Here is a 14,306-nt window from a genome sequence, read left to right as displayed (position 1 = left end):
AAAAAAGAAAAAAAATCGTTGGACAAGCGTCACTAGTCTCACTGTTGCAAAAATAAATTAATTTAATTTTGGTGAGAGTGTGGGTGATGTCACTCTGATGTTCAAGTCATAGTTTTCTCTCTCTTGACTCATAAATTTAGTAGTATTCCTTTTTATAATAACTATGAGTGGGTGAGGGGTGTCTAGATAGTTAGAAAGGTTTTATACCATATAAATCACTCTTTCAGACCACTCTCCCCATCAGATACTGCTTGATGTGGATTAATAATAGTGCAGTGGTGGTCAGAAAGAGTGATGAGCAAAGACAGAAGTTGTTTTCCAGTGGTGTCATAGTTCTCTTGACTCATAATAGAAATGATTTATGACGATGCGGATGAAGAGATAGCCAACGGAGTTCAACTTGTCATTTGGTTAACAATGGGCATTTGCTTGCAGCTCCAGGCTTGGGTCTGGATACTAATATTTTATTTATTATCTATATATTATTGGTTTTTTTTTTAGAATGAGAAACATTGTGATTGAGACAAGAGTAATGGTAGCTCTATTGATTCTACTCATATTTCTTTTCCTCTTTTTATTTATCCCTTACAGCTTTATAGTTCAATATTTAATCAAACAATACATCCATACCTACCCATAAATGATAAAGTTTAAGTATCATGTAGACTTCAACATAGTAGTAGTTTATATACTACAACCACCACTCAATTACTAATACATATTTTTAACATAGGTCATCCTTACTATTTTTAGAACCGATTGATCTTCTTCTTAATCAACCGCCGATCTATTAAAGTTATGTATATATTCACAACATAAATTATTTTCAAAACTTGTATTATAGCAACAAAGGTGGTTGTTTGGTCATCAACTCTACCCACCTGTATTAGAATACAAAGTTAAGTAAATTCATCACAATACAATTATCAAACCCTCAACTAATCATGCCATATATATTATACTTTAAATATCGAATCAATTGATTAGAGACGAGTTGGTCCATTTAAAAACTGTAAAGATATGTATCTTGTAAAATTACTGTCATAAATACTGTTTACTAATTATTACTTATTTATTATCTTTTAGAATGGATGGTTTTGATAGAACGAATGCGAAATTGTCATGTGACCACTAGCCTTGATGGGTTTTAAAAGAGCCAATTACAATAATACTAGTATGTACCAAATAAATAACCATGAATCGATATGAGATTAAGCTACCAATACTCTTGAGCATTCACAATTGTTTTGAGATTGACCACTTCTGAATTATTTGATTATTGATCCATTCCAAATAAACTAACCATCTTGTCTAGCGTTCCTGGATGTGGCACTGCCGACACTAGTGCATATAATGTTGAAGATCCAAGGCGCCTACACCTCTTGTGTTGGTGCTTGTCTTTTTATTTGATTCATCGTAATCCAAAGGTATCGATCCATGTTGCACGTAGTTTTTGATGTTGGCCCCACAATAGTACATGGTTTGTCCAGGAAATCATGGTAAGTAAATTAATTAATTAATTAATTTGAAATGAAATAATAATAATTAATTTATTATTATTTATTGTAGATATTTTCTATGACCTTGCAGCTTATAGAAGAACCTTTTTAATGCCAGTTGAAAGTAATGATGATAATTATTATGCATTTGATTATAATGGTATTCATTTCATTTCCTTCTCAACCGAACTCTTTATTCCATTCAGTCCACAACACCTCTGGTTAGAGAGTCACTATGAGATATGCTTTGAAGAATACCATTTTTTTTATTTGAATAATCTTTGAAACGACGATCCAATGCCACCAATAGATACAACTTTTTGTGCTCTTTCTGTTTATATCATTTGTTTTTCCAAACAATGCTTTCTAGACCTCATCTTAGCCCATGGCTAAAGGCGACTTTACGGAAAGGGTGAACCTCTCGCAAATTTTTTTGGCAACCATTTGATAGATAATTAAAAGATCTATCGATTGGTAAAAGAATAATTAAAAATAAAGAAGACCATAGAGAGAAATATGTTTTACAAATAAATAGATTATGAGGCCACTCTCTCAACCAAAAATTTTCAAAACCCCCGAAGAAAATAAACACTCATTTGTAAAAATAGGCGACTATGAAGATAGATAGATAAGTAGACATACACATCTATCTTCTTCTTTATACATACAATAATGCAATATTCAATTGAAAATGTTCAAAATGTAAATAGATAAGAAGAAGAAAGAGATAGATCGAGATTGATAGATATATGATATATAATATCAATCATATGATGATATCTTTTTAACACTATTCTTTCATTCATTTACTTTTCTTTTTAAAAGGTATTAAAATCATTTTATTTTCCACAACAATATCATCCACAACAAGAAATGAATGTAGTGATGAGAGATGCACAAGAATGGTTAATGTCATTTCAGAGATCTCCTCAAGCGTGGACATTATCACAACAACTGTTGTATCAAGGTGGACAGGTAGAGTTTCAGTATTTTGGAGCATCGACTATAGAATCAAAGTTAAAGAGCGAGTGGTCGTCCATGTCTACAGAGCTTCAATCATCTATTCTCGGACAGATCTTACAAATACTTCAAAACCCTTTGAATCTTCATCGTACAGTATTGACAAGATTGGTTCTATCGGTATCGGTGATTGCATGTCATGCAGTACCAACACTTTGGCCAAATCCAATCTATGATATATTAAAATTGGGTTTAACTCAAACAAATCAAGATTCCTCTTCATCCTCTTCACCATCAACACCAACTGATGAATTATATATAATAGAACATTATTTAAATCCAAGTAATCCAAATATTAATCTTATCTTGGAACTTTTAACTATTCTCCCATTTGAAGTCACACAATGTGATTTTATTACACAAGATGCTAGAACTCAAGTATCAAATCGATTTAATCGTTCAATTGATTCAATCATTAAATTATTATCAAATTTATTGTCAATCCAAAATCAAAATAATAATAATCAAAATAATAACTTTAACCTTTCAACGATTAAAAATAATTCATTAAAATGTTTAAAGAGTTGGATTATATTTAATATATCGCCATCATCATTTTTAACAAGTCCGTTGGTAATGCAATATGGATTCGATTCAGTACAAAGAGACGCACAATTGGTGGAAGAGTTTGTGTCGGTGTTGTCAGAGATTGTAACATTTATGGGTGGCAAACACTTTAAACAATATCCAACCACTTTTAATACGATGCTTGGCAGGGTATTGGAAACCTTGCCAAGATATGCACAGTTGGCAGTATTGGAAGAGAATGAACAAATATTTCATCACATCTTTTCACTGTTTACTCAGATTGCAGAGACACATCCCAAACTCTTGATGGCATCAAAACTTTATTGCGATGCCTTTTTGGACGCATTTTCTGATTTGGTGGCCAAGGGAGACATGGAGAGTTGCGAACCATTGTCACTTGTCATCACCGAGATTCATTCACTGCACGACAATGATGTCGACGTCAGTTCATTTTACAAGTTTCTTAAAAACCTCATTCCAATCTATCGAGACAAGTGTATGTATCCATTGGACTCAGACTCGAATCTACTAGCAGAGGCAAGTGCAGAGTTTGATCGATTCATTGGACTACGAAACATTGTCGGTGACTCTCTACTCAGTATCTATGGTATCTTGGAAGAGAGTACCAAGTCGATATTATTGTCGATGCTTTGGAACGATATTTCACAATACAACAATAATATCATGGCAGTCAATGGATGGCGTGCCATTGAATCGACCATCTTCCTTTTGGGGTTCCTCTCAGAGGGTATATCATCCAACGACGACACTTCATTTGTACCTCAACTCTTTCAATTGCTCGGTGCATTGCCCGCCCATTCCACTCCACTCGTCAAATCAACCATTATCCTCGCCGGTAAATACGCAAACCTCTTGGAAAAGAGTTCTCAATACCTCTACAAAATAGTCAGTGATTTCATCCCTGCATTTTCAAACCCCGAACTTGCCACTTCTGCCTCTGACTCTTTTCTCTCCATCTCTAAAAACAAAAAATGTGCTTCCCTCTTATCAAATAATTTAAAAGATTTAATTATTCATTGTTCCCCAATTTTAAATATTACAAATTTAACAGTTTATTTTGTATGAAAAAAAACAAAGAAAAAAGAAAAAAGAAAAGTAGAAATATTTTATTAATCTCTCTTTTTTATATTTAGAATATAATTGAAGGATTATTTGAAATATCAAGTGTATTAAATCCAGGTGAAATTTTAAATAATTTATCACCATTATTAACACCACATATAACCATTTTAAATCAATTATCAATCAAGCAACATTTAAATCCAACCGAAACCACTCAAATCACCAATTCTTTAAAACTATTGATTCGATTTATGAAAATATTTGAAATTGACGATGGTTTAGAATCTCAACCTTCACAATCACCACCTCTCAACCCTGCCAACAACAATAATAATAATAATACAACTACTATTACATCTGATTATAGTTTAATCATTTTACCAATAGTAGAAATCATTTTACCAATTACAAGAAATTTAATTACAAATAATGATAATGATGAAATTTTGGAAAATGTTTGTCTTTTATGTAAAAGAATTATACTCTCTTGCAACAAGAATGCAATTGTTCCAATGTTGCCAACCATCTTTTTCCAAATGACCAATTTGTTTTTAAAACATCCAAGTTGTGCTGCCATCTCTACAATGAGTTTTGGAGTGGGATGTCTGTCACTTGGTAACGCCCACGATTATGTTAGCACAGCTCTCACTACACTCACCAACATAATGATCGATCTTTGGAAACGTCATGTTAACGAATCCATACAACGACACCAACAACAATACCATCATCATCCCAACAATCAATACCAACAACAACCAACCGCCATCTCTTACAACCTCTCCATTCAACCAGACTTGACCAAAGATTTCTTTGCCTTTATCACTCAATCCTTGAAATACAATGTACTGTCAATCCCTCAAGGTCTAAGTACACTACTATTCCAAATCCTACTAGACAATCTATTATTCATCAATGATAAACCAACAGCAAGACCTTGTTTTCAATTTTTATCTTTTTTAATTTCAAGTAAGAAACATAGAAAAAAAAAGGGAATAATAGAATACTTTTCTTACCTTGATTTCTTTAATTTTAGTGACAAAAGAAGAATCAAATTATTATATAAATATAAAGAATGAATTGGATCAATTTTTAAATCAAAATGGAGAATTATTGATCAAACAATTATTGACAGCAGTTGGAGGAGGTATACCAAGAAGTGTATCACCATATGTTTCCGAGACCATATTTGCCCTCGTATCAAAGTACCCAAATATATTTAGACCCATTGCATTAAAGTTCCTTAGCATTGATGGATTCCCTTCCAACAAGGTGACATTTGACCAAAAACAATTGTTCCTCAACAAATTAATGAGACTAAAAGGTAAAAGTCCTTTTAAAGAAGCTGTATCTGATTTTTATTTAAATTGTTTAGGTTTATTAAATAATCAAAAATAAATAGTCTAAAAATAAATCATCATAGTATACATACATACTTTTGGTTGTCTCGAAAAACATTCTATGAAAAATTGGGTGTGAAAGAAAATGAACTTTAAGCTTGACTTGATCACCAACCAAAGTATTTATTATTTACTTTTTTTTTTTGAATCATTGTATAATTTATTTATTGTTGTGTAGAGATATAGAAAAGTAGGATGGATAGCGTTAGTAATTATTTAAAATCATTAAACTTGAATGATAATGATCAGGGTAAAGAAAGAAAGAAAGAAAGAAGTATAGTCTTTTGTTCTGATGATTAATCTCTTCTTTATCTAAATATTTCTTTTAGTTAATATAGAACAAATTAAAGGATTATTAGAATTAATTAAAAAGGATGATATAGTTGGTAGCGGAGAGATTATAAAGACATTGGCAGACTGGTCAAGAGTTGAAGAGAATAGAAATATCATTGCAAAGGAATCAAATATATTGGATGTTGTTGTATCGTTGATTCAACCATACAAAGACAGTGATGACAATAATAGAGGACACCTCAACGAAATGATATGTAGACTATTGGGTAATCTTTGTTTTGAACATGAAGACAATAGAGAACTCATTCAGAATCATAAAGATGTTGATACCATTATCAAAACATTGGTTGAATTTGTAAAGCAAACTACACGACCATCACTTAGAAAAACTGCTTGTGCAGCCATTGCCAACATTTCATCGTGTTCTGAATTCTTTCAAGGTGCATTTTACGAGACTGGTATTGTTGACATTATCTTTTCATTGCTCGCAGACTCCAACACTTCACAAGATGTCAAACAATGGGCTACACAAGCACTCAAAAATGTCGTCGAAGATAATCTTGACAATCAAACCAATATCAAACATTCAGATCTTGTCATTCTTCTCAATCAGCTAAAACAATCTATTAAACAAGATGGTTGGATTGATAATACTTTTGCTTTAGAATTAATTAATTTATTATCTTCATTTTTAATTAATGGTAAACAAAAAGAAACGAATAATAATTATATCAAATTCCAATTCTAATCTCTATTTCTTTTATTTTATAGAAAAATTAAAAAAAGAAACATTAAATGAAGGAATGATTGATGAAATATTAAATTTAATTGATCAAGCTGAGCCTACAAGAGAATTGGTTGATGAATTGGATGAAGAGGAGATCAATGAAATCACTGGAGAAGTATCGGTTGCACCATTGGCTGCTGAAGCTATTGTAAAATTGGCTGAAAAGGATCAATTGAGGGAATACTTTTTAAAGGGTGATGTTATCGAACGAATGATCAAAATCATTGGTTCCAAACCACCAGTATTTAGTCAACAAAGCAAAAAGACAACTCTCAGAGTATTGGATTTGGCCAAAACAAAGAGATTCATCACTAGAGCACTCGCCTATGTCTCTTTGGAAGATGCTTCAGTCGAAAAATTAATGGATCATGTACAATTATTCATAGATATGTTTGATGAACAAGATACTGAACAAATGGTTAGTTCTGCAATGTTGATTGGTAATCTTTCAATTAATGGTAAGTTAAAAAAAAAAGAAAAAAGAAAAAAGAAAAAAGAAATATAATTAATTTATTTATTTGTTTGTTTATGTTGTAGAAAAAAATATTAAAATTCTACTTGAAAAAAAAGTATTGGAAAAGATGACAGAGAATTTGAAAACATATCCAAATCATCAACCAATTCAACATTTGATATTGGCAGCCATTCGTAATATTACCAACCCAAGTAGTGCATTCAAGGGAACTGTTATCAGCAAGGATTTGATGGATTGTATTGTCACTAATATGAGAGTACAAAACCAAGTCATCCAATACACTGCCATTGGTGTGTTGAAACATGTTACTCTTTGCTCTGACCAAAACTATATCCTATTTATGCAAGACAGTTATAACCTTCAAGCTCTCTTGGATTTAGCCAATGGAGTCACCAAAGCATCAATTGAAGAAGAAGATGAAGAGGAAGAGGAGAAAAAACCAAAGGATAAACGTGTAGCTTACGAATCGACAAGAATACTTAAACGTTTCCTTGAAATGAAAAATGTATTATCAGAGGAATCAACAAAGGAAAACCTCACTAGAGATTGTGTAGGTCCATTCTTTGAACTTTTGAACGCACCATTTGCCATTCTTCGTTGTGAAGGTTCAAGAGGTGTCAATCAACTCTACAAAACCGATAGCACCCTCATTGACATTACCAATGAACATCACTGGAAATCAATTGTATCAGCACTCAAGGAAAGCATTTCTTCCCTTTCTTCACAAGACACTGCCTTTAACCAAGAAACAGTCTCTACCCTCCTCGAAATTCTCAACCAACAAACCAAAGACGAATCCATCTGTCAGAAAATCAAATCTCTAGATGCCATCACTTCCCTTAAAAACCTTATTAAATTGGATTCAATCACTCCAACTGTTAAATCTACAATTCAACAATTATTGGTTCAAATTTCAATTTAATAAATATATTAAATTAAACTAAAAAGTATATTATATGTTAATTTAGGCACCATATTTTGGGATTCTACCAAGTTTGAATGCGAGATCCTTAAGATATTGTAATAATAATATTTTTCCATTTGATCCTTTGATAAATTCAGAATCTGAGAAATAAAGACATGAATCTTTTCTTGTCCATGTTGGATGACAATAAATACCAAACCATGGTGATAAAAGTCTAAAAAATAAATTAATAAATTAATAAATAAATAAATAAATATAAATATAAATATAGTTAGAAGAGAATGAATGAGAGACAATATATAATATACGGTACCTTGGTTCAACCATTTTACCATCATATTTTTGATAACTTTGAACAGGAGGAACAAACCATTCTGGGATAGTATTGTCATTGACTGATGGAACAACCACCGATGATTGATTACTATAATTTGCAAGTATATTGATATAATAGTATTGTTCATCCTTATTTTTATCTGCATTTTGGATAGATTGAATGATTTGATCTACAGATTCGAGTGATGTAGACTTTAAATGTAGAATCAACATTTCATCTTGGTCATTAGATATGATTTCATTTGCTGCTGCATTGTCAACAACATTGTCCAAATATTTAATATTGAACTGTTTACTGCGATAGTAATCATTAAACGTTTGATCATTTGTATATATTTGTAACTTTAAATTATTAAATCTAGGTGGTAGGGAATCAATCACTTTTGTTATTAGTAACACATCAAAAAGAAGACCAACGTTTCTTATTTTACCTTTTAGTGAAATGATTAAATGTAATATCTTGATCAATATTGAAACCCAATACTTGATTAAACTCTGATATACTAGTACTACTATTAGTGTCGTTGTTTAAAACTAATAATTGACCTACACAACCTTCTTGTACCACTTTATTTAAATGATTCAATTTCTTATTCTCTGTGATTGATTGAAAACTATCTGATAAGCATCCTTCTACCCATATAATAATACATTGATTCTTGATTGTCATTGTTTCTTTTTGAATTATTATCTCTTTGTACAAATGATAATTAAAACTACTGAATGAAAGATCAGTAATCATATCTCTCTTTTATTTTGTTTCTTGAAGTTCATTTTTTTCCCTCAAAGAATATATATATTTTTAATGAATTAAACTTGATTAATTAATGTAATTTATGTGGTCACTCGTTCCGTCTCTTCAAAGGATTTACTCTTTCAAAAGAACCCATTCCAATCTTTGATTTGATCTCTGAATGCATCTCCATTGCTGATCCCGGAGAAGATCCTTTTATGCCAATTATCGTGTAGAGAGCATCATATGGTTGTTTCATATCATATTTACATCCTCCAATCATTTGAAATGCTAATCTCTGTTTGTTACTAGATATATTATTGCTGGTTGTTTGACAAATAACTTTTGTTCCTTTTGGTAATGATTTAATAAATTCAAATACTGTCTCTTTTACTTTTATACTTTTAACTATGTAGGATGATATTAATATTTATTATTTAGAGTATTATTTCTTTTTATGTACATACAAATTGTACCAACTTTGACATTGTCACTAGAAAGTGATCCAACGACAATGGTTTCATTTATCTTGATTTCATTGGTATCATTAATTAAAATAGAGTCATAATATCAGAGTACTTATTATTCTGTTTTAATATTCTCATTGATGAAACAGCAGGATAGTTTGGAGTGGTAGATTTTTCAATTTCTTGAGAATTAATAAAAAACTTTGTATAACTATCTCCTCCATTTTTATCAACCTATCAAAATATTAATAAAAAAAAAGTATTAAAGGGATAAAATGCATTTTACTTACACCTTTTCCAATTGCTTTGATTTCAAATGATTTTTGAATAAATGAAAACATCCTGATAGAGATACAGGGCCGGTCTGTGATATTTGTTCTGGAACTGAACCAGGAGGACTTCCAATCAATGCATATAATGATTGATTATTGATTTTACTACAAAGATTGGAACCCAAAGTTCTTAATGCATCTATTAGGTCTTGAGGAATTGTAAATGTCGACGATGGTGATATACTCAGAGACATTATAACCAATGGTCCAACAGGAATTCGATTTAAAATGAAATCGGCAGCTTTTGACACTGCAATTTCAAATTGAGAGTTGATTTTGCGGTCGTCTGCTACAATTTTCATAAAGTTTGAACCTCTGTATTGATTAGCAAAAACTACCATTGATAATCCATCCCCACCACCACGTGTCCATTCACAATCAGAGTAGATATAACTTTGTGCCCCTGAATAGACACTATTACAAGAACCTACTGATATTTGAAAATCAGAGAAAGTTCCACAAGGTTCTGGATAAAAAGTGACAGTGCAAGTATTGGCAGATGTTGCATACTCGCTAACGACAACACGACCACCGTAGCCAGCTTCCAAAACTGAAACAAGTATCCATTTACTAGCGCCACCCTTAATAAATTCATCGATATATCGGCTTGCTAGAGTCTGCTTGATCGTTTCAATGGTTGTGTCGGATAGACCCAAATAACTACCATCCTTTCCCTCTGGAACGACGGTGACAATGGCAATCACCTTGTTCGATTCGGCACTCGATGATGATAAATATTAACACTTCCAATCGATGAACAAGCTCTAATGATTGAATCGTTTATAAAAGGTAGACTTGAACTGATTGCAATCATTATGAATTCTCCAATAGATAGTGAATCCATCTTGTTAACAAATGCAGTTTCATCACCAGGCGAAACAATATTAAATGATTCAACAACAAATGGTGGACTATACCTTGTTGATAGGTGAACACATTGATGTTATTTAAAATGCCGTTGAAATAAAACTCTTCATTACAAATATTTAACATAATAACTTGAAGAATTCAAGTATAATAAACTATTCATAGATGAAATACTATATTATTCTATTTATTATTATTCTATTTAATATGGGTTTTAAAATATGTTAACACTACTGTGAACTTCTCACCCAATAAAGTTGTAAAATTATTAACTTAATATTAATATTTAAAATTTGTGAGTGTGGTGGTGATCTCAGTCTCTCAGTCTCTCTTTCACTCTCTTTAGTTCTATTCATTCAAAGAGATCATAATAACTTTGGTATCTAGAAACCAGACCGAATCAAAGCTTATATGGTATGAACACAAAACAAATATCAACCATTGGGAATCTGGGAGAGCCTGAAATACCTAGGTATCAAGGGAGTGTATTTCTATTCACGTACAACAACCATCTCATGACCGACACTGTACAGATGCAGTTGTTGGTGTTTAATGGGCGGCCACCCATTAAAGACAATCAAAGTTGATTGCTTCAAACACCAAACTTTCAAGCATGACTGCCAAGAAGACGCAGACACCCTTCACTTGGTTCTAACAGGTCTCGAGTATGGTACAAAGTTTGCATTGTTTACCAATGGTACAACAAGTTGGATTCAACAATCAAACAATTGCATTTTTAAAAGACCAATGTGTACATTGATATTTGGTTGACCAGATACCAAATGAAATCAGGTCAACTTTTTTCAAGTTTTGTTCCCTCTAGTAAAATCATTTATTGAAATAGAAACCACAAGCTGTAAGTTTTACATTAATACATTTAAACAATCTATCTATTGATTGATTATTAATAATATTTTATTTTATTTAAAATTATTTATAGTTTTTTTCAAACAATTGTTGAAGTTTTGGTGAGGATTTTTCAACTCTTCATTTAATTTGTAGCAGTTATTAGAGAATGATATCTATTAGATTAAAATTTCTGTACTGGTTTCTTTGGATGAGACAAGTTTCCTTCTAACTTTGGGATGTTGACCTTGACAAAATCCTTGCCAGGATAATTTGGGTAAGATACTTCAACCGAATTAAGTAATCCTCCATTTCCATTTAATTGAACATCAACACTGTAAAAGTAATCCTGTAAATCAAACTTGCAGGTAATATAAGTAGATGCCTGTTGTTGTTGGTAAGAGACCATCCACTCTTCATAGTAGTAACTCATTCTTGGTCCTCTAAGACAACCATCATCTGCAGGAGTAGTATTAAGAGTTAATACCTTTTTACCGTTGAGTAAAAGATCCCATTCACTACCAATACGTGTATCATAAATTGCAAAGGTGACAGTCAAATATACAAAGAAATTACCACTTCTTTGGAGGGTATATTTTGGACCAGCTATTATAATAGTTAATAATTGATAATCAATTAGTAAAAGAAGAATATTGAAATTTTAATAGAATAAAATAAATATATTTTTTTTTTAACTTACAGTTTGCCATAAAAGGAATATAAGTTGGTTTATATCCAGATACAGTATCAAAATGAGGGTCAGCATTGATTGGGTTTGAACTTTTAGATGGGTCAATCTTGAATATCTTGCATACACCTGTTGGTTCAAAACATTGAAAGTTTCCATTGGAATCGGGGTTGTCAATACACTTGAGTGGTGTGCTCCAATAGTACTCAAAGAGATCGAGATTATTAATCTGACCGAACAATTTATAACCATCATCTGGAAGGTCTATAGAAATAAATTAATTTGATTGTTTAGTATAATTAAAGAAAAGGTAAATTCAGAGTATAAATATTCATACTAATTGCTGGATGACAAGCAACTGCTGGTTTGATGAGTTGCAATTCATAGTAAAGGTTACATCTTGCAAGATAATAATGGAAATCTTGAGTTTTATCATGAAGAGTTTGTTGAATACCTTTTACATCACCACTCCTATTAAAGTTTAATTAAAATAATTAATTACAAATGTATAAAAAAAAAAAACAATTAAATAGTTTAAAACATACCCATAGATATAATCCGATGGGAATCCCCATGCAGATGCTTGGAAACAAGCATCTCTCATAAAATTGGAATAAATCAACATCGTCATTCCATAAAGACTACCAAGGATATGAGCATACAATGGTTGTGAGAAGTTGATAAGAGCACCTATAAAATAAAAATAAGAAAAAAAGAAAAAAAGTGATTGATTAAAAATTTAATAAATAAAATATATATATATAATTATAGATTAATATTTACCTTCTAAAAAGTCACGATAAGCCAAGAATTGAGTTCTGATCATTTGAAGAAGTGTGTCATCATCAAGTTCAAGTAAATGAGCAGGTGGTTCAACTCTGTAATCAACATTCTTGTTTGGGACCATACCAACTTTTGCATGATGTCTATCAACGAATAGAGTAAGGAGATCATTGAAATTGTTTCCCCGATTTTGACAATCGATAAACATGGCCATACATCTATTCATTTCACTATCCTCCAATTTCTCATTCAACATGGTTTCAATCTTTTGATAGAGAGATGCCATCTCTGATTGGAATTGATCTTGGGTGATATATTTACCATCAGTTGAGAAGATTTTTCCCCAAATAATCTAAAGATATATTAAAATTTAAAAATGATATTAGCTTTGATTAATATTTATATAATTAATTTTTAAAATTATTTTTTTTTTTTTTAATTTTTACATACACCAAATCCAACTTTAAGGAATGAACCAACATAAGGAGTAAAACTAAGTACTAATCCAATGATATTACCCCAATCGGTGGAGCTTAAGAAATCACCATCTTTTTGTTGCATCTTTTCAACAGATTCAATTCTTTGGTGAATGGCCTCTCTTTGGGCATCAGTTAGGTCGCCAATTAGAACCCTCTTTCCTTCTTTTAGGTACTTTTCCCTTGCTTCTTTCATTTGTTGTGCAGTTGCTTTTTTGATATGAGGAACATGTTCATGTTTATGATGATGGTGATGGTGGTGGTGTTTTTTGGATAACATTTTAAAATTATTTATACAAACAAAAAAGTTATATGTTTTTAAAAATTTCAACTAATGATGATTTTCTATTGTCCAAAAAGTACAGGTATTTATAATGAATATTTCTTTAGATATTTAAAACTATGTAAGCTAACACAAAGCCCTGGAAGGGATGATAATCACTGATCCACTGCTTTTTTGTACTGTATACTTTGTTGAAGGATGGACTGCGCAGTGGAAAGGATATTATTTTCTGGGTAGGGTATGTCACGTGAGGGTCGATGCAAAAATTCGGAATATGATGACACATGTCATAATTAAACTATACCCGATATGGGATAAAGACATGTGGACACCTAGTTTTTCGGATGGATACCAAATTTTTGAAATATCTATCGAAACGACACAAGAGTGCACGAGGAGAGGAGCCCTTGGTGCATGTGACAAGTCAAGTAGTACACCCCCCGATACACAAAAGGAATATCACTTTCCCAATAGTTGAAAAGTG

At 31.6% G+C, this 14,306-nt stretch overlaps 4 protein-coding genes across 4 annotated transcripts; 2 read left to right on the top strand and 2 right to left on the bottom strand.

The window, feature by feature from the left end:
- Positions 1–1,477: 1,477 nt before the first annotated feature.
- DFA_08192 (uncharacterized protein) lies at positions 1,478–1,784 on the top strand (the record flags this gene model as incomplete). The annotated part of the gene is made up of 2 exons (XM_004355636.1): positions 1,478–1,499; positions 1,570–1,784. The coding sequence occupies 2 exons, from the start codon at positions 1,478–1,480 to the stop codon at positions 1,782–1,784; spliced, it is 237 nt and encodes a 78-aa protein (XP_004355689.1).
- A 387-nt stretch (positions 1,785–2,171) lies between these two features.
- ipo13A (importin 13) lies at positions 2,172–8,008 on the top strand (the record flags this gene model as incomplete). Its single annotated transcript, XM_004355635.1, has 7 exons — positions 2,172–2,201; positions 2,325–4,127; positions 4,202–5,099; positions 5,167–5,505; positions 5,860–6,525; positions 6,596–7,069; positions 7,149–8,008. The coding sequence occupies 7 exons, from the start codon at positions 2,172–2,174 to the stop codon at positions 8,006–8,008; spliced, it is 5,070 nt and encodes a 1,689-aa protein (XP_004355688.1).
- A 136-nt stretch (positions 8,009–8,144) lies between these two features.
- Positions 8,145–10,693, bottom strand: DFA_08190 (uncharacterized protein; the record flags this gene model as incomplete). The annotated part of the gene is made up of 8 exons (XM_004355634.1): positions 8,145–8,225; positions 8,336–8,539; positions 8,644–8,689; positions 8,779–9,095; positions 9,220–9,488; positions 9,548–9,573; positions 9,838–10,460; positions 10,622–10,693. The coding sequence occupies 8 exons, from the start codon at positions 10,691–10,693 to the stop codon at positions 8,145–8,147; spliced, it is 1,638 nt and encodes a 545-aa protein (XP_004355687.1).
- Positions 10,694–11,776: 1,083 nt separating this feature from the next.
- On the bottom strand, positions 11,777–13,819 carry DFA_08189 (uncharacterized protein; the record flags this gene model as incomplete). The annotated part of the gene is made up of 6 exons (XM_004355633.1): positions 11,777–12,198; positions 12,293–12,544; positions 12,618–12,751; positions 12,826–12,970; positions 13,064–13,415; positions 13,514–13,819. The coding sequence occupies 6 exons, from the start codon at positions 13,817–13,819 to the stop codon at positions 11,777–11,779; spliced, it is 1,611 nt and encodes a 536-aa protein (XP_004355686.1).
- Positions 13,820–14,306: the final 487 nt, after the last annotated feature.

Source organism: Cavenderia fasciculata (assembly GCF_000203815.1).
Source record: "Cavenderia fasciculata unplaced genomic scaffold Scf_ET2XIPL01COFD4-5, whole genome shotgun sequence".
Classification (NCBI taxonomy): Eukaryota; Evosea; class Eumycetozoa; order Acytosteliales; family Cavenderiaceae; genus Cavenderia; species Cavenderia fasciculata.
This window is presented reverse-complemented; position numbering and strand designations above follow the sequence as displayed.